The 27,109-nt window shown below is 37.7% G+C and overlaps 1 protein-coding gene across 2 annotated transcripts in view; it reads right to left on the minus strand.

Annotated features, from left to right (window-relative positions):
* Positions 1-27,109, minus strand: part of PTPRB (protein tyrosine phosphatase receptor type B) — a 96,084-nt gene that overhangs the window by 23,439 nt on the left and 45,536 nt on the right. For both annotated transcript variants that reach the window (XM_060777462.2, XM_060777463.2), the window contains 13 exons: positions 25,988-26,251; positions 24,656-24,919; positions 22,532-22,795; positions 21,985-22,248; positions 17,991-18,260; positions 16,859-17,122; positions 15,276-15,539; positions 12,498-12,779; positions 10,971-11,249; positions 9,471-9,620; positions 7,141-7,384; positions 3,825-3,931; positions 74-173 (listed from right to left, as the gene is read on the minus strand). In XM_060777462.2, coding sequence (XP_060633445.2) covers positions 74-173; positions 3,825-3,931; positions 7,141-7,384; positions 9,471-9,620; positions 10,971-11,249; positions 12,498-12,779; positions 15,276-15,539; positions 16,859-17,122; positions 17,991-18,260; positions 21,985-22,248; positions 22,532-22,795; positions 24,656-24,919; positions 25,988-26,251 — 3,016 coding nt within the window. The remainder of the gene's footprint in view (positions 1-73; positions 174-3,824; positions 3,932-7,140; positions 7,385-9,470; positions 9,621-10,970; positions 11,250-12,497; positions 12,780-15,275; positions 15,540-16,858; positions 17,123-17,990; positions 18,261-21,984; positions 22,249-22,531; positions 22,796-24,655; positions 24,920-25,987; positions 26,252-27,109) is intronic.

The raw sequence follows: 27,109 nt of genomic DNA on the forward strand, positions 1-27,109 counted from the left end.
AAGTTGCTCCTGACATGAAAAAAAAACACTCCCCTTTGATTTTGGAAACAGATAAATCAGAATTTCTACTCACTTTACTTTTCGTCTGCAGACGAGAAATGCAGTCACAGCCACCAGCATAAGTATCAGGAATAAACTAGCGCTCACTCCTTCTATAACTCCAAATGAAGGTTCTGAAATAATTATAGTTACATCAGATTTAGATGCAGAGTTTTAAGGCTACTCCTACTTCCTGATGTTCTCTGATGTAATTAATAGTGAGGGTCTAAATAGGTATAGACATACATTAGAATCTACACTTCAAATTGATCAAAGATATTTTGTATGTAGGCCAGTAAAAATGCTGCCTTCACTTCTGCAGAGCCTCACTAAAGAGAAAGCTTTAACCTGCTGTCTTCTCCTGAAAGTCTGGAAGTAAATGAAAAAAGGTAAAGGTTTGACATCAAGCCTAGTTGTGTCCAACTCTGGGGGTGATGCTCATCTCCATTTCTACACTGAAGAGCCAGCATTGTCTGTAGACACCGCCAAGGTCATGTGGCCAGCTTGACTGCATGGAGCGCCGTTACCTTCCTGCAGGGTCAGTACCTATTGATCTACTCACACTTGCATGTTTTCGAACTGCTGGGTTGGCAGAAGCTGGGCCTAACAGTGGGAGCTCACCCCAATCTCCAGATTTGAACTGCTGACCTTTCGATCAGCAAGTTCAGCAGTTTAACCTGCTGCACTACCAGGGGGCTGTCTTCTCCTGAAAGTCTGGAAGTGAACCTCTGTATAAATTTCATTCAATCAATGAGGCTACTAGCTGGAATCAGCAATTACCTAGACAATGTGCAAATTGCTCACTTGGGCATATTCTTACATCTTCATATGAACGGGAAAAGTTAATACCATTATGCACATTTTCTAAGTGGTTCAGTTCTGTCCCCTCATTAAGTCCCTCTCTTTTAAGCTTCATAAGAGCTGCTAAGGCCATTTGATTTCACTGAATTTGTAGCTTGAGTTAAAATTCTTTCTACATCTTTCTGCTTTTGGATTTAATGTATGGAATTAAATTGATTAATGTGAAATGTTCATTGTAACTTGAACTGTTATGTATATTTTGTAGCATTTTAAAGGTATTTTTATTAGATGTATAAATTTAACATAAAAAGCTGCAAAATAAATTAAGTGCATGACAGGTAAATGGAGCATAGATTGAATTTATGTTAACAACAATAAAAGGATGAAACACTGCTATGGCAAAATTAAGAATATGTAATCTAAAAAGACCACTGATTTTGAATGATTCCCAAAAAAATAAAAAATAAAAAAGCAAATCAACATACTGAGAACAAATACCCCATCCATGATTATACTTTTTCTACAAAATTGTTGTTATATAAAAATACCATCTTTGAATAAATGTATTCACTTGGTTTCTTGAATAGCTTCTAAAAATAATTTAATTTCCCATTAAGCAATGCCCATTCAAATTCTTCTAAACTGCCAAAAAGTGTGATGTTTTAGAATGGGCTTTAATGAAGGCAGGTTCATACAGCAAGGAAATTAAATAATTCCAAATGTACTGATTCTATCATTTCTTTTATATACACCAAGAGAAGCATTTCTGTATCTGAAAAAATACCATATCCAACATTTTTTTGGATTTTATCTAGGCTGTCATCTACACTGCCATATTGTGCAGTTTCATAATGCTGTTTAACTGCATTACATGGTAATGTAGATGGGAAGTAAGATTTACCTCCAAAATGCATGTATGTTTGAACAGGACCTCAGCCACACAGGCTAAATCCAAGGTTTAGTAAACGTATTGAAATCAATGGGATATTGTGTGCTTGCTGGAGTTTCCTGGATATCAAGTATTTGCTAGAAGTGTTCCTCTGGGTCTCAGAAAAATGATACTGGAAGAAAATGTTAATATGTTGGTTGTTAATTACCGTATATACTCGAGTATAAGCCAGGTTTTTCAGACATTTTTTAAGGCTGAAAAGGCCCCCCTTGGCTTATACTTGAATCAAGATTATTTAATATTTTACTTTATTTTATTACATATTTTATTACATATATTTATTACATATTTTTATTACATTTAGTATTTACTCTATTATTACTTTTATTACACTTATTATTTTACTCTATTTATTATTATTATTATTACATTTATTATTTTACTCTATTATTACTGTTATTATTACATTTCCATTATTTTACTCTATTATTAATATTATTTTTACATTTATTATTTTACTCTCTTTATTATCAGAAGGATACATAAACACATTTACATTGAGGAAGGTTAGAATAATGGTTTAATCAGAGTTGGACAGCCTTATCTTAAATTACAGTTTTATGTAAATATTCAAAAACATTTAACCTACTGGTGCCCCAGTTACTGTACTTTTATCAGTATCTATTTTTATTTTGAATTTTATCAGTAGCTGCTGCATTTCCCATCCTTGGCTTATACTTGAGTCAATACATTTTCCATGTTTTTGTGATAAAATTGGGTGCTTTGACTTATAATTCTGTAGGCTTATACTTGAGTATATAGAGTACTATTATCTTAAAGGCTGGTACATTCATTAGGGTGTGTTATGCACACATAGATGTACCAAATAATCTGTGAGAAGGAAGGGAACTTGGGAGAGAACTAGAGTGTGCATGTGTTTGGACCTAATCTTCCATCTGGAATAAGAAGAGGCCATCATAAAAAGTTCAAGGCTACCATCAGTACTTGTGAGCCATTGTGCTCCACAAGCTTTCAAAGCAATGGTTCAAGTTTGGGAAAATATCCTCTATGAGCTGATGCTGAGCTTTCCAAAAGGCCCAGCAGCTATATGGGAGATATCAAACTTTTCCATGTATACCTGTGCTATAGGTAAGGTTGTGTGGGATGTGAGAAGGGACATGATAGCCATGTTGAGAAGGGACATTATAGCCATGTTTACACATTTGAAAGGATGACACATTGAGGACACATTGCTGCTCTGGAGACTAGGACACAGAGCAATGGATTAAAATTGCAGGAAAAGAGATTCCACCTCAACATTAGGAAAAACTTCCTGGTGGTAAGAGCTGTTTGGCAGTGGAATATGCTGCCTCAGGGCCCTTCTACACACAGCCATATAACCCAGAATATCAAGGCAGATAATCCACAATATTAGCTTTGAACTGGATTATCTGAATCCACACTGCCATATAACCCAGTTCAAAGCAGATAATGTGCAAATGTATACAGCTGTGTGGAAGGGGCCTCAGAAGGTGGTGGAGTCTCTTTTTTTGAAGATTTTAAAGGAGAGTCTGGATGGCCATCTGTCCGTAGTGTTTTGACTATGTGTTCCTGCATAGCAGGGGGCTGGACTGGATCACCTTTGTAGTCTTTTCCAACTTTATGATTCTATGAGCTGCTATATACATTTGAAATCCACTCATCCAATCAATAAAAATATCTCCCATCTTCTTCCAGTAATTAGTTGCTATATTATGTGGTTGTGTGGATTTTACCAAATTCTGGGCTCCTTTGCCCAAGTTTCTCTTTGCATCTATTTTCATAATGCTAGTTTAGAAATTCTGACCCCTTGCATGCTTTTGTCTCTGTGACATCCCCAAGAGGCCACCTTTGTTTTTTGGCTCTGAAATTGTAGGGAAAGGGATGGTGCTGACCTGGCAAACTTCATCCACATGAATTCAATGAAAATGACTTTGTCCTCTGTCCAAGGTATTACAGTTCCTGTACAAAGCCCTGTTTTGCATCACTTTGTCTGTAGCCAAGGCTCATGTTTAAGATAATTCCAAATGTCTTATAACTAGAATGGGTAACCAACCTGATTCTGTAGTGATTGGCAAAGAGAAGTAGGTGTCAGAGAATAGGGGCTCAGGAAACTCTTTCAGATCTTCTCTGAAGAGTTGTGTGAATGCCCGGATGCTGATCCTGGTAGAAAAATAAAGGTTTTTTGTTAGATCTCCCAGGGAGGCATAATTTATCATAATAGCTCTAAATGGATGGAAGTGCCAAAGTTATTATGGAAGCAACTGCTTTGGGGAGTACAAAAGGCTGCAAAGTATAATGAAGTATGTAAATTCTGGCTGCTGGCTTGTCACTACTCTGTTCTTTCTATAACCTTTCACATTGTGATTTGCATCTCCCACTTTCAGAGTCAAGAGTGATTTAAAAGCCAAGGTACTGTATAAATATTTCATGTTTTACTTTGGACCAAACTACATATGATATAGAAGATCCATGAGTCAATATTCCCATGCCTTTTCTCTTTACCTAAGAGCAGATGTAGGAAGTTCAAATTGGATTCACTGGGATAAGAGATTTTGATTTCAATTCCCCACCCAGTTGATACTGCTATACATTTTAATTAGCTGTACTGTGAAGATAAGGTTGAAAAGGTGGAATAAAGGATCTCTGTTGTACCTGCATGGTTGCTCATTCTACGAGGGTTGAATGAAAAGTAATGTCTCCCCCTTCATTACTTGTGTTTGGATGGGAATATTTTAATAAATCAAACACAGAAATAATCCTTAGAATGTGCTCTTTAACTACCACTGTTCGCTTTTCCACATAATCACCAGACAATGGAATACATTTCTGCCAATGATGAACAAGTTTTCTGAAGCCGTCACAGAAGAGGTTGACACTCTGTTTCTGCAACCAGCGTCTCACAGTTTTCTCAACATCTTCATCAGAAGTATAATGATGTCCCTGCAGATCTTCTTCCATTATCGGGAACAGATGGAAGTCAGATGGAGCTAGATCTGGACTGTATGGCGGATGTTATATGGTGGTGAGATCCAGTCTCTGAAGTTTCAAGTCTGTGCGCTTTCATTTCAGACGTCAGCATCCTGGGTACCGATCGTACACAGATCTTCTGACAACCAAGCAATGAAATGCTGATTATGCTTGAAATTTCTCTCTGAGTGATACGATGATCATCCTGAATCAATCTGTCAACCTTTTGCTTGTGAAACTCGGTGGTTGCTGTCACAGGATGTCCAACTCTTTGTTTATCATGCAAGTCAGATGTTCTCACTTCAACATCTTTACACTTACTCGCCCAATGATGCACAGTACTTACATCAACACAATCACCATAAACAGCTTGCATTCTCTGATGAATCTCCTTTGGGGTGACACCTTCTGCTGTCAAGAGTTCAATGACTGCATGTTGCTTAAGTCGCATTGACCGACCATCTGCACAGAGTTCCATACTTCGCACTTTAACAACACAACTGTTCAATGCTAATGCTTCTTGCCAAAATGGAACTGTAGTGGAGAGTCTACTGAACAAGCCAGTACCTGCTGCATACCAGTACTGCCATCTGCTGAGGACTTATGAAGGTGGAGGCATTACTTTTAATTCAACCCTCGTATATAATGAATAGTGGCTTGAGGGTCTGTGTTTATATGGTTTAAATTAGGGATGGAGATGCATTCAAAAGTTACCACAGGGATAACTGGCTTTATGGTGGGTGAGCACCACCTTTTTGATCCTTCAGTGTTGTCTCTTCCTAACATTAAGAAGCAGAAATCACCAAGCATTGCTCACCCACTAATGTGAACTAGGACTAGATGGTTGTGACATAGGTTTGTTTTACCTTACTGATGTTATAATCAAAAAGGTACAAGCAAAGGTTTTGGTATACTGATTTGAAGTACTGGTTTATCAGCACAGCAGGGTAGTAACAGATCAGTAGCCCCTGGTTAGTACATCCCATGTTTGATATTTACATTCAACCAGAAAGTCAAGGAAGGAAAATGTTACACACTTCAGAATATCTTACAATATGGCTAGAGCTATATAGTTTGCGATGTCTTTAGGTTTCTAACCTGAGGATTTAAGTAAGGAAAAATTAATCCAACAGTTTTAAACACGGAAATAGCTCTTGAAATAAATCTTTACAAAGTAGTGTTTTCACTTGTTTTCCAGTAATTTATGATTGATTTTCAAGTGTCACCAAACTGAGACAGCACTGAGTCATGCAAACTGAGATGCAGCACTTCTTTGCATAAGAAGTGATTCTCTGAATGGGAATAGGATGATTACATAAATATAACATAGCTCTGTATGGTCATTACCTTTTCCCTTTATCAGGATATAATTTGGAGACTGAAAATAATGAAATAAAGTTGAGAGAAAAATCACATCAGAATTTTTGGATTGTTTGGGTTTGACAATTGTGTTCACACCAGAACTTTAAGTTATACCAGTAAGAGCCAAATGCAAAATAGTGGCATAAATACCTTCTATATATTTACATTAAAGGAACTAGGTGTTTTTCAGCAGGTGTTAAGGTAAAGGTACAGGTTTCCCCTTCACATTAAGTCTAGTCATGTCCGACTTTTGGGGGGTGGTGCTCATCTCCATTTCTAAGCCAAAGAGCTGGCATTGTCCATAAACGACTCCTAGGTTATGTGGCTGATATGACTGCATGAAGCTCTGTTACCTTCCCACCGAAGCAATGCCTATTGATCTACTCACATTTGCATGTTTTTGAACTACTAGGTTGGCAGAAGCTGGGGCTAACAACGGGAGCTCACCCCATCTGCGGATTCAAACCACCAACCTTCCGATCAGCAAGTTTTGCAGCTTAGCAATTTAACCTGCTGCACCACTGTGGTGTTAAGTGGAGGTGTATATTTTCAGGTGGAGAATATAATCTCAGTGTTTTTCCATACAAATTCAATTCTACTTCTTCCTACACTTTCTTTCAGCAGATTAATTATGTGGGTGACAGTGAAGTAATTTCATTGCTGCTATCATTAGTTTAATGTATATTGTCCCTAATATCAGATGCATCTGGTTTTTAACTACTCAGACCTTCTTATACTGTTCACAAGAATTATGGATCAAATATTTTCCACTCTTGGAGTTGAAAATTCACTTTTCAGAGCGAAAGTGTCAGAGGTCCTCTAACTCCAAGAGTTCTGCACATTAGAAGTTGCAGCATTCATAGACATGTGTGAAGGAATTGTTGACAGAGCAAGGCAGAGAAAGACAACATATTATACATGGTACAGTAAAACACAGATAACACAGATGTAACATTTGATAAATCAAGTGCTTCTAGAAAACATACGTAGATTCAAGTAACATGACATTTTTGTGGTATTATTATTACAGTAAATCTCACCTATAATCTGTTCTGGGTTTTAGTGGGCCATCACAATATTTCTGAAGCTTTGGATTGCACTTTCCTCCCAGATTTTCCATCTCTGTTCCAAGCTTAATATCAAAGCTCTTTGAAATGCTGTCAGGGCTTTCAGTGCATTTACTTGCAAAATAATCCGTTTGATAGATGTGGATAGAGTTGTTGTGCTTATATTCCATGTAAGAAGGTAAAGGATGATGTTGTTCTGGCTTCAGTCCTTCATTACCTAAAAATGGTGAAGAGAAAGGGTGTTTTTAAAAAGTGAAATTACTATATTATGAGAATATTGCGCACATATTTTTTATTATAAATTCTATCAGGAGGTGAGAGACTTCTACCTTGGTTCATATATCAAACAGACAAAGTATTAGGAATCTCACATCAGAACAACATATTTTATATGTGGCCAAGAGCCAAAAATAACATATAAAATAGCTCTCTGTTTAAGCAAAACAATATGTTTGAGAACCACATATGTGGAGCTGATTGGGGTAAATTGTAGGGGTGATAATGAAATATGATGTATATACTCAGTTTTATTAAACTTATTTATTGCATTGTTATAAGTGTCTTATTTTAACTTACTACATAGAGTGCAATCAAATCTTATCAAACCTTGTTTGGTTTGGTATTGTGATATGGCCTAAGAGCTAATCAATAAAATTATTGTTGTTATTCTATTATGAGAATAACTGTTTGGAAAATGATTTTTAAAAAGTAAACAGTTCTAGTTCCAGTTCTAACAAACCAAACACAATTGTTATTACTGTTATATTTTTTAAAGTCATTGAACTTCCTACTTCTAATCAGTAAATACCCATGTTCATTTACGTCTTTAAAACACCTAAATGCTACGAATGGCTGATCCTTGATCTACAGCAAACTTAAATAGTTTGAAACAACATTAGAAATAGGTTCATACAAAGGATAGCTTTTAAACTAAATAAAAGAAAATGGCATAACAATGTGATCCCAATCACTTCCAAAAAAATGCTTACAACTGCACAGATTTCTTTTAAAAAATCTTGAAGCTTTTAAAACAGTTTTGTTTTACGTCAGAGCAAACAGCTGCTCAAAGAGCAAGAATTTTCTTTTTATAAGAAAATCCTAAAGGCTTTTAAACTGTTATTTGTTTCTTCGTTTTTGTTTCTAGTTAGCTTTGATCATTTTGAAAATAAAGTCAACAGCAAAAGAGAACATTTTCTTACCCTACCGCTGCAATCCTTTACAGATTTAAGCAGATGTGTTAGTCCAACTGAAGTCACTGGAGTTATTTGATAAAAGTAACAAAAGGTTTATGTTTACATTACAAAAGTCGTGAAGCCATCCCTCATTATATTATAATCTTGTGCATCATAGTGCTAAATGTTGTATCTTCATTATTAGACAAAGCAACTTGTTTGTAATAAGAATAAGAATACATTCCACATTAGGATTAGCTATGGGGCCACAGTAACTGAGCAGTTGGAGCCCCCTGTGGTGTAATGGGTTAAACCCTTGTGCCGGCAGGATTGTTGACTGATAGGTTAGTGGTTTGAATCCGGGGTTGAGCTCCCTCTGTCAGCTCCAGCTCCCCATGCGGGGACATGAGAGAAGCCTCCCACAAGGGTGGTGGTAAAACATCAAACAACCGAGCATCTCCTGGGCAACATCCTTGCAGATGGCCAGTTCTCTCACACCAGAAATGACTTGCAGTTTCTCAAGTCACTCTTGACCTACACATGCACACACACAAAGTGTAGTGGTTGAAATGACTAGCTGCAGGAAATCTACTGACCATAGGATCAGCAGTTAGGGGTGAGCTACCAGCTGTCAGCCCTAGCTTCTGCCTACCTTGCAGTTCAAATGCATGTATCATCTTGTGAGGTAAAAGGGGCCCCATGCAGACATGCCAGCAACTATTGGAGAAAATCTATGGACTACAGGCTTCTTGGCATGGGACAATGGAACAAGAGCACTTCCCCATGGTGAGAGTTGAGCATCACCTCCAGATACCCTTTAGCTCTGTCTGTATTGTTTGTTGTTGTTCACTGTGTAAAAAAGCATTGAATGTAAAACTGTAATCTGTTCTGAGCCCCTCTGGGGAGATAAAATGGAATATAAATAAAAGTGTATTATTATTATTATTATTATTATTATGACTATTATTATGACTATTATGACTATTATTATTACTATTATTATTACTATGTAATATTTGATGTTGGATTTGATGTACTTTATTCAAGATCATATTGCAATTGCCACATAATGGAATTTTATACAGTGGTGAAAGTTCAAGCAGGTACTGTTGTATAGCTAAGAAAACTTACCATCAACTTCTGTGATAACTACAGTAAAGTACTTCACAGCTCCATTTGTGTCACTAAACCAACTGCAATTGAAAGTGAAGTGGATGGAAGACTTGGTCACGACAGCGTCCTTTTTGTTTACTCGAATGTACGCAGGTGGTGGTGGAGGGCCTACATGAAAAGAAAAGAAAAATAGGAATCATCAAGTATATTTTATCAAAACATAATGAAAAGCGAAATTCCATGAATTTATCTCATATTCTCCAATATTTTGCAAATAAAAATAGGGACATACATGGCTGAACAACAACAGAGTGTGGACAAAAGTGTGTGACTAGCAGCAAGAAGACAAAAGACACTGATGGGAGTGAGCACAAAAACCTGCTGCTACTAGCAAAGAAATTTCAGAATTTTAATATTAAAACAAAACTAAAATACCATTTTTATATGCATACAGCAATATTAATAAAAATATATCACATATTTCATTGCTATAAAATCTTGTTGATGCTTGCTCAGAATTACAGATTTCTTTCAGACGCAGAGCTCTATATTCACTGTCAAATGTTTCAGGTTAAGTCCGAGCTTCACCATAACAGTCATGCAAGCCAATCATACTTTCTCAGCATAACCTAATTCATTAGGTGGTTGTTATATATGTGTGTGTGTGTGTGTAAGGATGGATGACAATGGGCAAATGTAAAATATTTTTAGCTCAAGGAAATAAATGGGATGGAATTAAGAAAGATATAGTTGAAAAAATGATTTTCAGAAGGAAACATATGCATTACAATGGTATTTTTAAACTTCAGATTTAAGCTGTAATCCTGTATGTATTCAGTTCGGAGCAAGTCGCAATGAACCAGGATGTTGTAGTGGTTTGGATGCCAAACTAAAGCTTTGAGGACATGTGTTTAAATCCTCCCTCGGCCATGGAAAACCACTGTATGACCTCGAGTAAGTCATTCTCTCCCAGCCTCAGAGGAAGGCAAGGGCAAACCCTTATTGAACAAATATTATCAAGATAATCCCATGACAGATTAAGGTTGCCATAAATCAACAATGTCTTGAAGGCACATAACAACATACACTTTCTGAATTGACATGCACTTTTAAATGGAACCTGCAGAAGAAGGCTCTCAAAAAGTAATTAATTCTTTGTATGCCATTGGGAAACTGAAAGTGTTTGGCCCTGATGCTAATGAGCCCACTAAAGTCTACTGCAGACTGTCAATTTGGGTAGCTTTAAAGGAAATATAGAACAGCTTGGTAACTAGGTTTAACTGGTATATGAAGGTGTAAAACCTATTGGTAACTATCAAATGGGTCATGCAAGCAGGCTTAGCAATTAAAAATGCACTTGACACTTCAGAATCTAGCATGAACAATCAAAACATGCAGTCAGTGCAGAAAAGCAGGCAATCATTCTCCATTATCATGCACTGGAAGTTTTCTGCATCCAGCCTGTCTATATATTTTATTCTCCATTGTGTTGTATCAGTACATAGAAAAGAGGCTTACGATCTATCATTGTGATGATGCTCTCTTTTACCACATCACTGGTCATATCTGCAGACTGGACTTTGATGGACACCAGGTATCGTGTATGGGGCACAAGTTTCATGATGGTAAAGACGGATCTTTCTTTCTCTATTATTTTTGAGAACTCAATCTCCTCCGTGTCCATTTTCTTGCACTCAATGCTGTATCTGTCAAAGTCAGAATCAGGAGGGATCCAGGAACATGCAATGGCAGTCGAATTTTGGGGCCGGCAGTGCAAGCTCTGTATCTTGTCTGGCCCTTTGAAGAAAAAGAATAAGGAATATACATTATATATTTGGTGTTTACTTCAGATAGCACAAAGATAGATCTCAGTGTTAAAACCACAAATAAATTCCGAAAGGAATTACAATGTAGTACGGAAATGCATTACCACTGGGTTTGTTTTTGTATAGTCAGTCATGATGGCTCTATCATTTAAATTCTTTTTAATTATGTCTATTACTTTGCATACCCTATATCTGATGTTGCTTGTAGTACCTACAGAACATTGAGCATTCACAAAATGCTATACATTTTTTGTTTTATTCACTTTCCAAACAGTCACTTAAGGAAAGTAGGACATTAATTTAAAGTATGATGAAGTTAATAGACAGGCAATTGCCTCAGGATATACATTTGCAATATTTGGATCACATCTTTCAAGGGGATACATGGACCTATTCCATTATATCTTCAAAATCACTTTACGAAGTTAGGGCATGGTATGGTTGTTGGATGCAGCAAACTTGCTGAAACTAAGTAGTCATGGAGCTTATCAATGCCTGGAGGCAGGCATGTAGCCGGGGGGGGGGGGGGGCTTAAGGGGCTTCAGCCCCCCCCCCCCCCAAAATTCTCATGATGGTTCGCGAAAAGGCCTTACTGGTGCATTATTTAAACTGTTATGTTTATTCATATCATGATCTGATCACCATACTCAATATATCCCATATACATGGGGGTATTGGGGTAATGATACAAAAGGTTTGCTAGGCTAGACCCTCTTTCACTCAGACTCAGCACCCCCCGAAACTCAGCCCCCCCGAAACACCCCTGAAAAAATTCAGCCCCCCCCCCCCCCCGAAACGAAATCCTGGCTACGGGCCTGCCTGGAGGAAAGATATACTGAAAACATCATACAAATTCCATAGAAAAATGATGTGCTATAGAGGTGATAAATTGCTACATGATCTTTAAAAATGTCAGACAACTTTGTAGCACAATTGTATGCATTGTTTCTCAGAAATAAGCTTCAGCTAAGTATGTACATGCCTTAACTATTGTCACCCTAATAACATTGGGAACAAATGGACAAATAAATGAACAAATACAGCTGCCTATGAATGTACAGCACTATCACTCTTCTGACTAAAAACAGTTCTGATTACAAAACTACTTATTAAAAGAGATAAATGAAGCATTTGCTGAAATATAATGGATTAATATATCTATCAAATTTGTATAGCTATTGTCTTGGTTTGAGGCCCTTCTGATTTTATGGGGTCTTACTTGTCCTCACAGTTCCAGAAAGTGGTTTGCTGTAAGTCCGTTGAATGATGCCACTGACACTTCTTATACTGAATTGATACAGCCTCCCTGGGTGGAGCCCATAGACAATACGTCCTTTTGATTTGCTACTACTGTAAGGATTGAAGACAGTGAGGGTATCATGAGGGGTCCACTGCAGTTCAAAGTCATCATAATCTGTCCAATCAGGAGGACCCAACCATGTGATGGACAACGAGGTGTTTGTGATATCAGCAAACGACACAGTATTTGGTGGGATTGGCACTGGAGAGAAGGAAAGAAGCACACAACATGTGAATACATTTAAGGTAATAATGCTACAGCTATGTATGAAGGAATCCCACTAAGATAATTTGTTCAGGTCTCATATTTTTGTCTACTCTGTCCTCTGATTGGAGACTTCTTTCACATTTTCAAATTTATCTACTGTTAACAGACTCATTCTGTTTTCTAGCTTCTGAGATGGGAAGAAAAAGAAGTCTGCATGTATCTGTGCTACCTTTGCCACCCCCACTAACACCATAAAGCAAAAACAAATATTACATCAAAAATAGCTGGTGTTACACTAGTGCCCTGAAGCCTCTTTTCACCACAAACCACACACTGTCCAGGTAATCCAATAAGTAAAACTTTATTAAAATCAGAGTATATAAAAAGCTAGAAAATTCAAAAGAAAGAATCAAAGTTCAAAAGGTTATTTCCATAAAAGCCAATAGTCCAAAAATCCATTCAAAGAGAGTCTCCAAAGTCAATCCACAGAGCTATCCAAAGATAAGGTAATATGAATCCAAGGCAGGCAAACTATGCCACACTGGAACGGGAAGTAAGAACAGCTTAGAAACTTCCGATAACACAGCCCCCCAAAAACGAGAGCTCTTTACCTAAATGCAGAGTATAGAATCATAGAATCAAAGAGTTGGAAGAGACTTCATGGGCCATCCAGTCCAACCCCCTGCAGGAATATTGCATTCAAATCACCCCTGACAAATGGCCATCCAGCCTCTGCTTAAAAGCTTCCAAAGAAGGAGCCTCCACCACACTCCGGGGCAGAGAGTTCCACTGCTGAACGGCTCTCACAGTCAGGAAGTTGTTCCTAATGTTCAGATGGAATCTCCCCTCTTGTAGTTTGAAGCCATTGTTCCGCGTCCTAGTCTCCAAGGAAGCAGAAAACAAGCTTGCTCCCTCCTCCCTGTGGCTTCCTCTCACATATTTATACATGGCTATCATATCTCCTCTCAGCCTTCTCATAAAGCTCTCATAAAGATTGTACCAGCAGGAACTATTTCAAAAAGCCCCAAATCCTCCCATGGCATCATTTCTCATGCACATGCTTGTTGTATTTAATTCTCTGGGAAAAGTGAGTCTGTCTTTGTTGCATGCCCTGTTTCTGCAACTCCAATCGCTTTGACTTAGGCAAACATTTGTCTCCCACATTTCTATCAGCTTGCACTTCTGGCAGGTTCCCATGGGAACAGATCTTGCTTTTTCCATTCTCTTGGAAACTGCCAGAAGGAGATTCCAAAACAACTCTTTCTGGCCAGTTTCCATTCTCCTCTGGACCTTCTGAATCTTTCCCAGCATCCCCTTCCTCCTCATCCAAACACTCAGAATCTGACCAGGCTACAACAACTGGTGATTTGCATTTGTTGCATCACCTGTAATGGTCTTCCCATTTCTTTAGAGGAGACACAAGAAACAGAAACAAACTAATGAGACTGAAATTTAATTTCATTTTGGTGGGGTTTTTTTGGGTTAAAACTATCAAATGGCTTTCTGAGGAATCACACCACAGTTTAAAGTTAACCTCTGGAGGAGGCATAAAAAACAGTCATGCTGACAGACCTAAGCAATAGCTAGAGACAATACACTATGTTAGGTGCAGGTAAATGAAACTAGTTCCATAGATAAGGGGTTGTACTGCATGTTTTATTTTTATGTATTTTATTAGATGGTTTCCCATACAATAAAGTGGTGGGAAGTATATATGAAGAAAATAATAAAAGAAAGAAAAACAGCAGGGAAAAGAAAGAACAGGAATTATATTTGATTTCTGACTTTCCTAACAATAGTTATGCATCTTACTAGCTTTTCCAATTATAAATACTATTCATACACTTTGTCATCATAACCAAACCTATTAATGATTAAAATCTACAGTTACAATGTTCCAAGTGTTCTGAAAATATGGCCAATCTGATTTCTCTAAGCAACATTGATACTCTGTCCATTTCAACTCACTCAGTCAGTTCTGATGTTATTACATTTCTGTGCATACACTAATCTTGTTGTCACAGCTATGTAATATAGTAATATCCTCCCATTCATCTATCAATCTGAGTAAAAATGTTGCTTTCAATTAATATTAACATTCAAAATCTTCTTTATAAATTATGTATTTGATGTCTACATTTCTTAGCCTTTTTAATAGCATCACATCTTTATTTCCAAAACAACAAGATTCAAGCTGTTTTAAAATTTCATTTTTGGGGAAAAGATGGGATATAAATGAAGTGACAAACAATAACAATATTATCACCTCACCCATACCATCTTCATCCATACCATTATGATCAGTAATGTAATCCCATATATAATGGGATCATATTTAATTTAACATCACATGTAATCATGGTTAGATTTATGATTTCAATCACTCATTAGAAAATTTAATCATGGTTTAACACAGAAACCATCAATATAAGCAAGTAATTACAATATAAAGAAAGAACAGTATAGATAAAGGAAATGGGGATTATTTACCTGTTCTCCCTTCAGTATTTGCTGTATTGCTCATGTCACCACTATAGGTTATCACAACAAGAGTGTATTTTCTCCCTGGGACTAAGCCCTTGAAATGCCATTCTGTCAAATGCTGTCCATGTTGTGCTTCTTTCTGTGTACCATTTGGATTATAAAGATTCAGTTCATAATAGTCAGCATCTCCTAATGCTGGCGTCCAGGTGAACCACAGACTCTCTGTCATGTTTCTGTTGGATGCCTTGAGATTGCTAACTGGAGCTGGAACTAGAAAGGACATAATGGAGAATTACCCAAGCTTGTCTAAAGGATGTAAAGAGTAAATAACAGCTCTATAGAGGGTAGTACTTCAGCTATTAAAATGCCATTGGATGAAATAATCAAATAACAGTGGCCATGGAAGATTGGTCAAAGCCCATATGGTACTTTGTAGCATACATTTGCTCGCACAGTGCACTGAAGCATACATTTGCAGTATTTCTGATTATATTTGGTAATTTCATGTGAAATACCCATATTTTTCAATCTCTCTCTAGACTTGTCAGCATGCCAAATTTTGCACTAGATAGTAGATTCAATACATAGATGTTAAACATGCACTTCATACGTCTAGTCTACATAATCCTCACAAAGGTAGGTGAAGGGTTGCTATAAGCAAGTCCTACATTTTCAAAATAAAAATTAAGAATTTCTTGTGACTTGTTTGCTTTTATTATTAAACTATGGCTTAGGGAGATATGAATAAGTCTAGTCTCAAAGATTTTCCTTAACTACTTTTTCTTGGACATGACCATAATGAATCATAGAATCATAAGAGTTGGAAGAGATTAGAAGAACCATCCATTCCAACCTTCTGCTATGTAGGAACACACAATCAAAGCTCTCCCAAGATATGGCTATCCAACCTCTATTAAAAAACCCCAAAGAAGGAGAATCCACAACAATGCAGGGCAACGTATGCTCTTACTGTCAGGGAGCCCCCCCCCCCAAATTCTTAGGTGGAATACTTTTTTTCTATAGTTTCAATCCATTGCTCCAAGTCATAGTCTCTGGAGCAACAGAAAATAAGCTTGCTCCATTCTTCAAGATACCAGCATTTCAAATATTTAAATATAGCTATTAGGTAACTTCTGAACTTTTGGAAGTTTTCATGTTGAATTTTCACTAACCACAGCTCAATGTGTCATGGAGAAAACTGACTGATCTCAAATTATGGCTAGTTCCAAACCAACCAACTTAAAAATGGTTTATGATGCTGACTCATTTGAATTAATCATAGTTAAGAATTACTACAATTTTTTGCTTTATATAGGACAGCAAGCTGTTATGAACTTGGTTTTCAAGCGCCTCTTCCCAGCCATAGAGGAGAAAGAGAAGGGAAGGAGCTTGTTCATTGACATAGTTTACTGTGGTGGCATAACATTACAGACTATCTGAGAGCTCTCAGATCAGTCAGGGAAAACCAGATTTAAGTTGCAATTTAGCAGGAATTCCATGAGTAATTGCTCACAACATATAGAGTAGCTCATTGGGTTTTTTAAAAGTACATCTCATTACTGATGGATTAGGCTATTAGGTGCTCTTACCTGTTCTCCCAAAGATAGATGATTCATTAGTAAGCTTGCCACTCTGAGTAACAATCACCATTTTGTACAACCTCCCTTGCACCAAATTCTGGAAGGAATATTGTAGGAGATTCTGGTTCCCTGAAATTCTGTCCTGAAGAGAACTGTCTGGATTATACAGGAAGATATCATACTTGTCCAGCTCTCCTTGAGAAGCAGTCCAGCTAAATGATAGGCGTCCAGTGGTACGTTCTGTGACTTTCAGATTTGTGACAGCTGCTGGAACTGAAATCAAAGAAGTGATTGAATACTTTGTATTAAGCAAAGCAAGTTTCTGGAATGAAGTAAGATATGAGAACAGAGCTGTCCTTTTGAACTTATTCAGAAAGTATGCTTATTCATATATATATATATATATATATATATATATATGACATGCCCACTTTCCCTTTCATACTCATTAATTGCCATTATTGTTTCATTTTTACTATCATTACACATGAAGACTCACCTTTCTATTGTAAGGGTATAGCCATATGAATAGATTTTTAAATTCAATTTTTTGAATCAAGGTTACAATACATTCTCCAGTCACTTCCATATTACACTTTGCTCCTGAAATTTTAACATTTGCTTACACAATGAAAGATCAGAAATGTTTATGTACAAGCACTAACAATATTCTGGTTAGTGTAGCAACTTTTTTCCTTTTTTTTAAAAAAAGGAATATATCTTATTTTGCATATGTAGAAAAGTAAATGCTGATTGACACACCACCTATGGCAATGAATTATTATGGAGTATCCTCACAATCACATCCCTCCATCTTCCACTTAAGCAAAGTCATCATGAATTTCACTCAAAAATTGTACTAAGGACGTATTTTACAAATATCTGTGGTACCCTAAGGCAGTTTCCCAAGTTTAACAAATGCTCATAGAAAGAACCTTTTAGAATTACTGGCTGATATGTTAAAATATATTCAGTTATCTTAGCTTGAAAATCAGTTAAAAACAATATTCTTCCATAAAATCGGAATGTAAACATTCAGGGGACATTTTCTAAAGGGGCAAAAACTGAGTAAGTCTCCTGGTATATTTTATATTTACTGCCACCACTATTTGTCCTCTCCTAATAAACTTGCCAGAATTACCTGTTCGGCCTTCAGTTTCTGCTTGGCTGCTGAAGAGTCCACCGCTGACTGTCAACATTTGTACTTTATATTTCTTGCCTGGTGTTAAATCTTCAAACTTGTGCTGCTTAGCAGTAGCTGGCTCTGATTTGTTGCTCAGAAGGTTGCCTTGCTCAGTCCAGAGTAGGATGTCATACCGTTCAGCCACACCGGCAGCACTTTGCCAGGATACAATCAATGAATGGCTGCTGTATGCATGGTCTACATGCAGTCCCTGGACAGGGGCAGGAACTGGGAGAAACCATTAAACAAGAGATGCTCTTTAAGTACCCTGAGAATTGCTAATTTATCATGAACATGTAAACAGAGGCATATCTGTATGGAAATAATAAATATATTCAAGATTTGACCGCATTAGGAAGCTGATGAGGAAACACAACATACAAACTATCTACATAACCACCAAGAAAATCCAACAAATGCTATGTTCAGCAAAGGCCAAGAGGGTTCCTCTTACTTCTGCAGGAGTCTACCGTATACCATGCAGCTGTGGACAAGTCTACATAGGGACCACCAAACGCAGCATTGCCCAAACACGAATCAAGGAACATGAAAGGCACTGCAGACTACTTCAGCCAGAGAAGTCAGCCATAGCAGAGCACCTGATAAACCAACCTGGACACAGCATATTATTTGAGAACACAGAAATGCTGGACCACTCTAACAACCACCATGTCAGATTACACAGAGAAGCCATTGAAATCCATAAGCATGTGGACAATTTCAACAGAAAGGAGGAAACCATGGAAATGAACAAAATCCGGCTACCAGTATTAAAAAACTCTACAATTACAACAGCAAAACAACAGAGAGGAAACTATCAGAGACAGTTAATCACCTCTCAACAAAAGATTCCCCCAGGCACTAACAAGCCACACCAAAAAGCTGCCAGGCCATCAAATGCTAATCAAAATGGTCAGCTGAAACATTCATACCTAGCTCCAGCAGACAAGGGTTTTTTGTCCCACCCTGGTCATTCCACAGATATATAAACCCATTTTCCTACTTCCAACAGACCTCACTACCTCTGAGGATGCTTGCCATAGATGCAGGCGAAACGTCAGGAAAGAATGCCTCTAGAACATGGCCATATAGCCCGAAAAAACCTACAACAACCCAGTGATTCCAGCCATGAAAGCCTTCGACAATACAAATTCAGGATTGCTTGCCCAGACCAGTTCACATTATGTCTTTACCTCTTTCCTTCTTTTCACCTATTTTTCTACTCTCACTTCTGGTGACACTCCTGTTTTTGTCATTACAGGAACTCATTTATTTTTATTTAACTAGCACTGTAGTCCTTCAGATATTGTTGCATTGCAATTCTCTCCAGCCATAGGCAGGAGAACCATGGGTGAAATAGTATTGAAGCTGAAGTTAGCAATGGAAATAATATTCAAAACTTTTCCACACATGAATTAGACACATATTTTTGAATGTTAAAAAACAGTGTTGAGAATAACTTAATGATAATCTTCACAGTTTAAGACATATTCTATGTAAAATTCACATCTGGTTGTTTTATACAGAAAACAATATTATTTGCGCAGAGAACACATAATATTTCTGCACAGAAATATTTTTGTGTGTGCAGAAAATGCCATTTTGTGTACAAAAAGTGATGTTCTATGCAAAACAACTACATTCAAGAAGGCTTCAAAATTCTGTATTTTTTTTGAAGATTGTCTCACAGTGGGAAGAGAATGCTAAAATCATTCAATATTTTCTTTGACAAGTAAATTACTGAAGAATTACAGGCTTTAGTGTACTGATTGTATTCATTTAAGTAATTCAGTATAAATAAGTGTACATTATGATAAACAGCAGAGATTCCTTTTTTATTAGTTTGAGAAAACATTAATTTTGAAAATGTTTCTCATTATCTGAAAAGCAATGCTGTTCTGACTCATACTGTAAAATGAGATGTTGAGAGATTCTGCACTCAGAGTGCCAATATTTGTCTGACTGGATGCCCAATGCTTGCTTACTTCTTGGTGCATATACAGAAGTTGTTGTACCTAAAATCTCTTTGCCTTTTTGAAACTGATTTAATGAAACTGAAAGTAATTGATGGTTAAGGGCACAACTTCAATACATAATTAATTTGTTATGTAATTCGCAATAGAGTCCCCCAAATAAGTAGTTACTATTAACCTTTCTGCTTGGATCTATTTCTGAAATATGTGTTGAATTGTGGTTGTTGGCATATTCTGTCCAAGTTTAAAAGTAATTGGTTGGAATTCAAATCGTAGTTTTAAATGCATAATCCAGAGTTACGTATTTGTGACTACTTATATTCATGATCCCTATGTATTCACTAATGTAGGGATGGTGCACAAGTTTACTGATCTTCACTTACTAGGCAGCAGCTGCTGTGTGGAACAGGGGTTTGTTCTCCTGTTTGTTCAGGTAGCAGCTGACTGATGTTTCCAGGCAGCTTCCAGGAATGATCTTTAGTATGAGGGGGAATTGTGACTCCTGATTACTGCACCAGATATGCCTGGTTATTTATTTATTTATTGTGTCAGGAGCAAACCAAACAGTTGTACTGCATTTTTTAACAAACAAACAAAACACAAAGTTTGCAAGCTTGGTAGTTGATTACATGTCCTTTGACCAGTAGCTGGCCACTTGGAGTGCTTCTGGTGTTACTATAGAAAGGTCCTTCATTGTGCATGTAGCAGGGCTCAGGTTGCATCACAGCAGATGCTCTGTAGTTTGCTCTTCTCCACACTCGCATGACGTGGATTCCACTTTGTAGCTCCATTTCTTAAGGTTGGCTCTGCACCTCATGGTACCAGAGCGCAGTCTGTTCAGTGCAGCCTGTTCATCGCCCAATTTTCTGTGTGCCCAGGGGGGAGTCTCTAATTTGGTATTGACTGAGGTTTGGGGTTTGAGCCTGCCACTTTTGGACTCTCGTTTGCTGAGGTGTTCCAGCGAGTGTCTCTGTAGATCTTACAAAACTATTTCTTGATTTAAGTTGTTGACGTGCTGGCTGATATTCAAACAGGGGATGAGCTGGAGATGTCACTGCCTTGGTCCTTTCACTATTGGTTGCTACTTCCCGGCGGATGCCAGGTGGTGCAATACCGGCTAAACAGTGTAATTTCTCCAGTGGTGCAGGGCGCAGACACTCCGTGATAATGCGGCATGTCTCATTAAGAGCCACATCTACTGTTTTAGCGTGGAGAGATGTGTTCCACACTGGGCATGCGTACTCAGCAGCAGAGTAGCAAAGCACAAGGGCAGATGTCTTCACTGTGTCTGGTTGTGATCCCCAGGTTGTGCCAGTCAGCTTTCGTATGATATTGTTTCTAGCACCCACTTTTTGCTTGATATTCAGGCAGTGCTACTTGTATGTCAGAGCACGGTCCAGACTGACTCCCAGGTATTTGGGTGTGTTGCAATGCCTGGTAGGAGGCCGTGATAAAATAAGCTGCTGCTTCCTGATCGATAGGAGAGCAGACTCTCCACTCATAGCAGCTTGTGCCTGCTAAGTGGGAATGGGGGGAGTTTGAGCTGAGAGACACTACCTATCTAAATAAATAGAGTGGTTACTTAGTTGAGAAGATGATACATAATCACAACCACCACCCTGCTCTTGGTGTATGTTCATTTTAAAGACCTTTCTTTCCTAGTTTTAATGTTCTCAAAAGGCAACAGAAAGGGCACATCCAGTTGTGGCACCACAATGCAAGCTGAGACAATTTTTAGAAAACAAACCAATTTTTACCTAAGTACTCATTGAGAAAACCCACTTCTGAGCTTACTGTAAATCAGTCCAGGAAGAGGTCATCCACCAGTCTACTGAGATCATGAACTTACAGAAATAAATGATAATGATTCTAAGAAACTGCAATACAGTTAACTTCCCTCATTTCTAAATGTCCATTAATAGAAGACTGTCAAGGACCTCTGAATCACCTTTTCCCCTTTGTTCCAAGATTAAACTTACTTGTTCGTCCAACAGCAGTTGAGTTGTTATGCAAGGTGCCACTGTTTGTCTGTACCAGAACTTTGTATTGCTCTCCGGCTTCCAGTTTGCTAAAAGTGTGCTCATATACATGTTTGGAAACTGTCTGGGTATCAAGTGGATGGTTCTGATGGAATATTGTGACAGTGTATGAATCAACATCTCCTCCTCCAGGGGTCCAATTAACTTTCAAACTATTGGTCATTCCGTTTGGTGAAATATGAATGTTTTTAACAGCACTTGGAACTAAGGAAGACAAAATGCCAAAACAAGAATGGCCAAGGAAATCAACACATAATTTTAAGCTACAGTAAAAAAATTGTAAAAAGCAGAAATGATTTGATCTACAAAATAATTTTTCAATATCTGCAGAAGACTAGAAAAATAACCCACATTATGTAATCCAACTTCCCTGCTGGACTATGCAGCCATCTCTGAAACCTGTGAAAAATTACAGTGCACATTCATAAGGTGCCTGTCTACCAATTCAACCAAGCCCAAATGTCTGAGTTATATACACTTTACTAACCTGTGAGTCCTTCTATGAAAGTAGCACGTTGTGCTTTTCCACTTATTGTCACAACAAGAATTTTATAAAGGCGTCCTGGAGTTAGAGATGTGAACCGAAAATTTTCAATAGTGTTTTCAAGATGGTTTGGTGGAAAAACCTTCATGTCATTGAAGAGAAGCTGAATCTCATACTGATCAACATCCCCATCAGCTTTAGACCAAGTAATATACAGCTCTTCCGTGCCTCTACCAGTAAGGGTCAATTGCTTTACAGATTCTGGGACTGAGGAATGAAGGACAGGACAGTGACAGATAACAATAACATGCATTACTGAAAAGTTTCTTAAGAAAAACAAACCCAGCTTGCTATAAACTGTTTTTATGAATATATTTTATGCTTCCCCAATGCTTTCCTAACAATTTGAAAGTAAACTGTGATCAACATGTTAATATAAAAATATAATAATATTAACAGTACATAATAACAGTAAAAAGATAAAGGTTTTCCCCTGACATTAAGTCCAGTCGTGTCCGACTCTGGGTGGGTGCTCATCTCCATTTCTAAGCCAAAGAGCCGGCATTGTCCTTAGACACCTCCAAGGTCATGTGGCCAGCATGACTTCATGGAATGCCATTACAGTAGTATACACATAATAAGACTGATCATAATTTAAGCATACACTGAGAACACCCTTAGTAATCATTGGGGAGATTACCACACAAATCTCTAAGCAATAGATTGGAGGCTCCTTAAACATAAATAAAAACACCTTCTGCTGCATCATGACATCCTAATATTATCCCAAACAAAGCCTCAAGTCATTTCAAAATTGTATTTACTGAAAACAGGATTTTCCTGTTTTTTGGCTCCTTGCCGTGCTTTTAATAAGCTTTATTAAACACATTTTACAATGTGGTAAGAGAAATCTGCTTTAGCCACTCATTTTAGGAGATGTGACTTCCATTGTGGGCTGTCCTTACCAGCCACAAAGAAAACCATACACTTTTCTCCCCTTGACCATCCAATTTCTTTGCTTTTTGGCTGCCAACAATGAAAGTTTTCTCCTGCTGGTCAATCTGATTGCTTCCGTTTAAAAAATTAAATGCTTCTGGGTCTCTAAAATGTTGAGGTGCACTTGGGACAATTCTGTCAGAACATTTTTGGGTTGCTAGGGGGCCCAGGTAGCACTTTTGGCATGCCACCACTCGTAGTCTATGCTTTCTAAGAGCAATAAATTATGTTGTGCATGTAACCATGAAGTAGAATGTGAAAAATCTTGCTATTTGATTGGTAGTACCATAATTATGTATTATTTTGCAACAACGCATTGTAGCAGTGAGATAGGTGGGCATAAAACAAGATCAGATTATTCACATCATTTCATTGAACAATGCTAATATCTAGGATGACATCACATGGATTCCAGAGTCTTGCCATTTGATTTACTAACTCTTGGTTGAAGCATCAGCACTAGAATAGCTTTATTAGCTATTGCACAATTAAATTGCATGCCTTCCCCTGCACACACAACAAAACAACACACCCATCCCTCCACACTCCCACCACCACTACCACACAGCCTCCAATTCCACATCAGAAAAAACCACTGCACAAGTACAGTACTTGAACCAGTGTACTAATGCAATGACTAATGACATGGAACCCCCAGTGGGACAATGGGTTAAACCCTTGTGCCGGCAGAACTGGTGACCGAAAGGATGGCAGTTCGAATCTGGGGAGAGAGTTGAGCTCCCATCTGTCAGCTCCAGCTTCTCATGTAGGGACAAGAGAGAAGCCTCCCACAGGATGGTAAAACATCCGGGTGTCCCTTTGGTAACGTCCTTGCAGACAGTCAATTTTCTCACACCACAAGCGACTTGCAGTTTCTCAAGTTGCTCCTGATGCGGAAAAAAAAAACCCTAATGACATTTTCTGCATAGCTCTTTATTAAAAGGAACACAGGATTTCATTAGAAGGTTTTAGGACATTATGGACTACATTCAGTCTCTGAATGAATGGGAGCTTGATAAATCACACTGATTACATGTGCCTACATATCAAGTCCAGACTTTTTTAAACCCCTGGATTTTTTTAAAAAACCCAATTATTTCTTTTTAAAAATGTTATGGACTGTTTACTTACCCGTTCTTCCATCGGTCCTTTCACTAGTTTCATATTTTCCACTCCTTGTGTTAACAGTGACACTATAACACCTCCCAGGAACCAGGTTAGTGAAAACGCATTCATTTTTATCTTTGGAAACCGTTTTTGTTTGGATGAAGTCATTGTTGTGCTTGATGGTCACTTCATAATTATCATAGTCTCCTGCTGCATGTAGCCAGGACACCTTTAAATAGTCACTTCTTGCAGAGTTACTCGCTGTGAGTCCCTGGACATTTGAAGGCACTGAAAAGATAGAACATTCTGCAGTTTGTCCTGATTTCAGAAGTAATAAAAGTATAATACAGGCTGAGTTCAATTTGAAAAATAAATTGAAATTTCAGGAAGGGGAGGGCAAAAAAGTGAAATTTAATATAGAGTTGCTCTAATTTAGCTAGCTATAGTTGCTAAATTTGACAACTTGGGCCCAGTACTCACGCTACCCTTAGAAAGTGAGGCAGCTACCTCAAGATATCACAATGGAGCAGAAAACCACATATTTAAGGTTACTTGAATAATTATACAATATGGCCTGGAAAAATATGTAAAATACTCTTTTTGAAGTGCTAAATAAGTTGGTTATTTATACAAAGTAGGGAACATCATTCATTTGAAAAATATTTTGGATCAAAGCTGGATAGGCCCAAATGTGGATCAATATTCAAACACATCTAAGTCCATTTTGCATTGTTGATAGCACAGTGTCCAGTATTTGCATTTGAATTTATGTGTGATTTTATGCTGACAGTTAACTGCTTTACAAGTGGATTTTATAAAATTAGGATGGATGTATTTTACCATCTCTGTTGCAGATTTCACTCTTAGCCTCAGGAATTCTATCTATATCAAGGAGATATGAACAACTTGTATCATGCATGTATCAATAATAAATTATATAAGAATTGTAAAACCTTTTGTGCCAGAGTTGGCACAAGCATTTTGCAGCCTGAGAAAAAGCTGGAAATGCTCCTCCTCCTCCAAATAGCATTCGTAAAAATGCCTATAACTAGAGTCAACCAAATCAACCAAGTTAATTCTTGGACTGCAGACACAAAGTCCTGAAGGTGCTTCCACCCGCAAGAAATAGATATACAAAACAAATAATCAACATGTTGCCACTTTTCCATGTCATCCACATCTGCATCCTCAGGTAGCAGTCATACTCTATTTAAGGATCAAACTAGTTATGTTGTGTACAATCCTGACATCTATGGTGAGACAATAGCATTGTATCCCAATACATTTATTCATACAATAGTCCATTACTGCACTATTTTTGTGACCAAATTTGTGCTTTCCCCTCCACTGTATTACCTGTTCTTTCTTGACTGAAAGATTGGTTTTCATACTTTCCACTCTTCGTGGTCACCGTCACGTCATAGAGTCGGCCAGGAATGAGGGTGTTGAAGGAACATTCACTGGCGGATTTTGCAACGGTGAGAGTATGGACCATTTGTCCTTCATGAGAGAGTGTTATGGCATAACTGTCTACATCTCCAACAGCTGGCAGCCAGGAAACACTCAGGTAATCACTCCGCCCTGAGTTGTTCACTGTTATTCCACGTACGCTAGAAGGGACTGTGCAACAAAGTCAAACAAAGTGTTTTGATAAAGAGATTCATCTTATTAGAATATATTTACAATGGGCTCCCTCATAAAAAGTCAAAGATATTGTCTATAGATGGCTGGGGGATCAAAATGTTGGACAAGACCACTTACAAGTCATTATCCTGCAGTTTCATCACCTGGAGGTGGCATACTGGCAACAGATATTACACAATGTCATGTGATATTGACTGTTGCCTGCTATTGTGCCAGTTTCCATTTTCGTGTGATAAATTCCTTAGTTTGCATTCATGTTTGCATTGTTAAAGTAAGAGCAGCATACTGAAAGAGCAAATTAAAGTTAAGACAGAAGATCTATATGGAATTTTTTTCCACTGAATACTGCATTAGGCAACTCAGTTCCAGAAATCTGATCCACAATTTGGAAGCTCTTTGGCTCCCTATGAGTAAAGAAGCCCAACCAAAAAAAAAAGTACTATCTGGAAATAGCTGGTGACTCACTATCTTCACAAAATGCTGTTGTATATTTAAAAATTGGTACACATACATCATCAAAGTAGAATGAATTGGAAGAATTTTATATAAATACTGAGAGTTTCCCGCCCTCTAGTGGAAAAATTGATTACTACTTTCTTTTCAGACAACACTAAGTTTATCTAGTGAGTCGCCCCCGGGCTGAGAACAGCAGTATAGAAGCACAGCAAATAAATAAATAAATAAATAAATAAATAAATAAATCTACAGTTTTACAATTAATGCTTACAATTGACCACTCCACTTCAACGCATTCTCAGAGTGTGTGTATGTCTGGTTCTACATACACACAGAGAAACACACACACATACTGTGTCACAAACTAATGTGACACAG

Source organism: Anolis sagrei, chromosome 5 (assembly GCF_037176765.1).
Source record: "Anolis sagrei isolate rAnoSag1 chromosome 5, rAnoSag1.mat, whole genome shotgun sequence".
NCBI lineage: Eukaryota > Metazoa > Chordata > Lepidosauria > Squamata > Dactyloidae > Anolis > Anolis sagrei.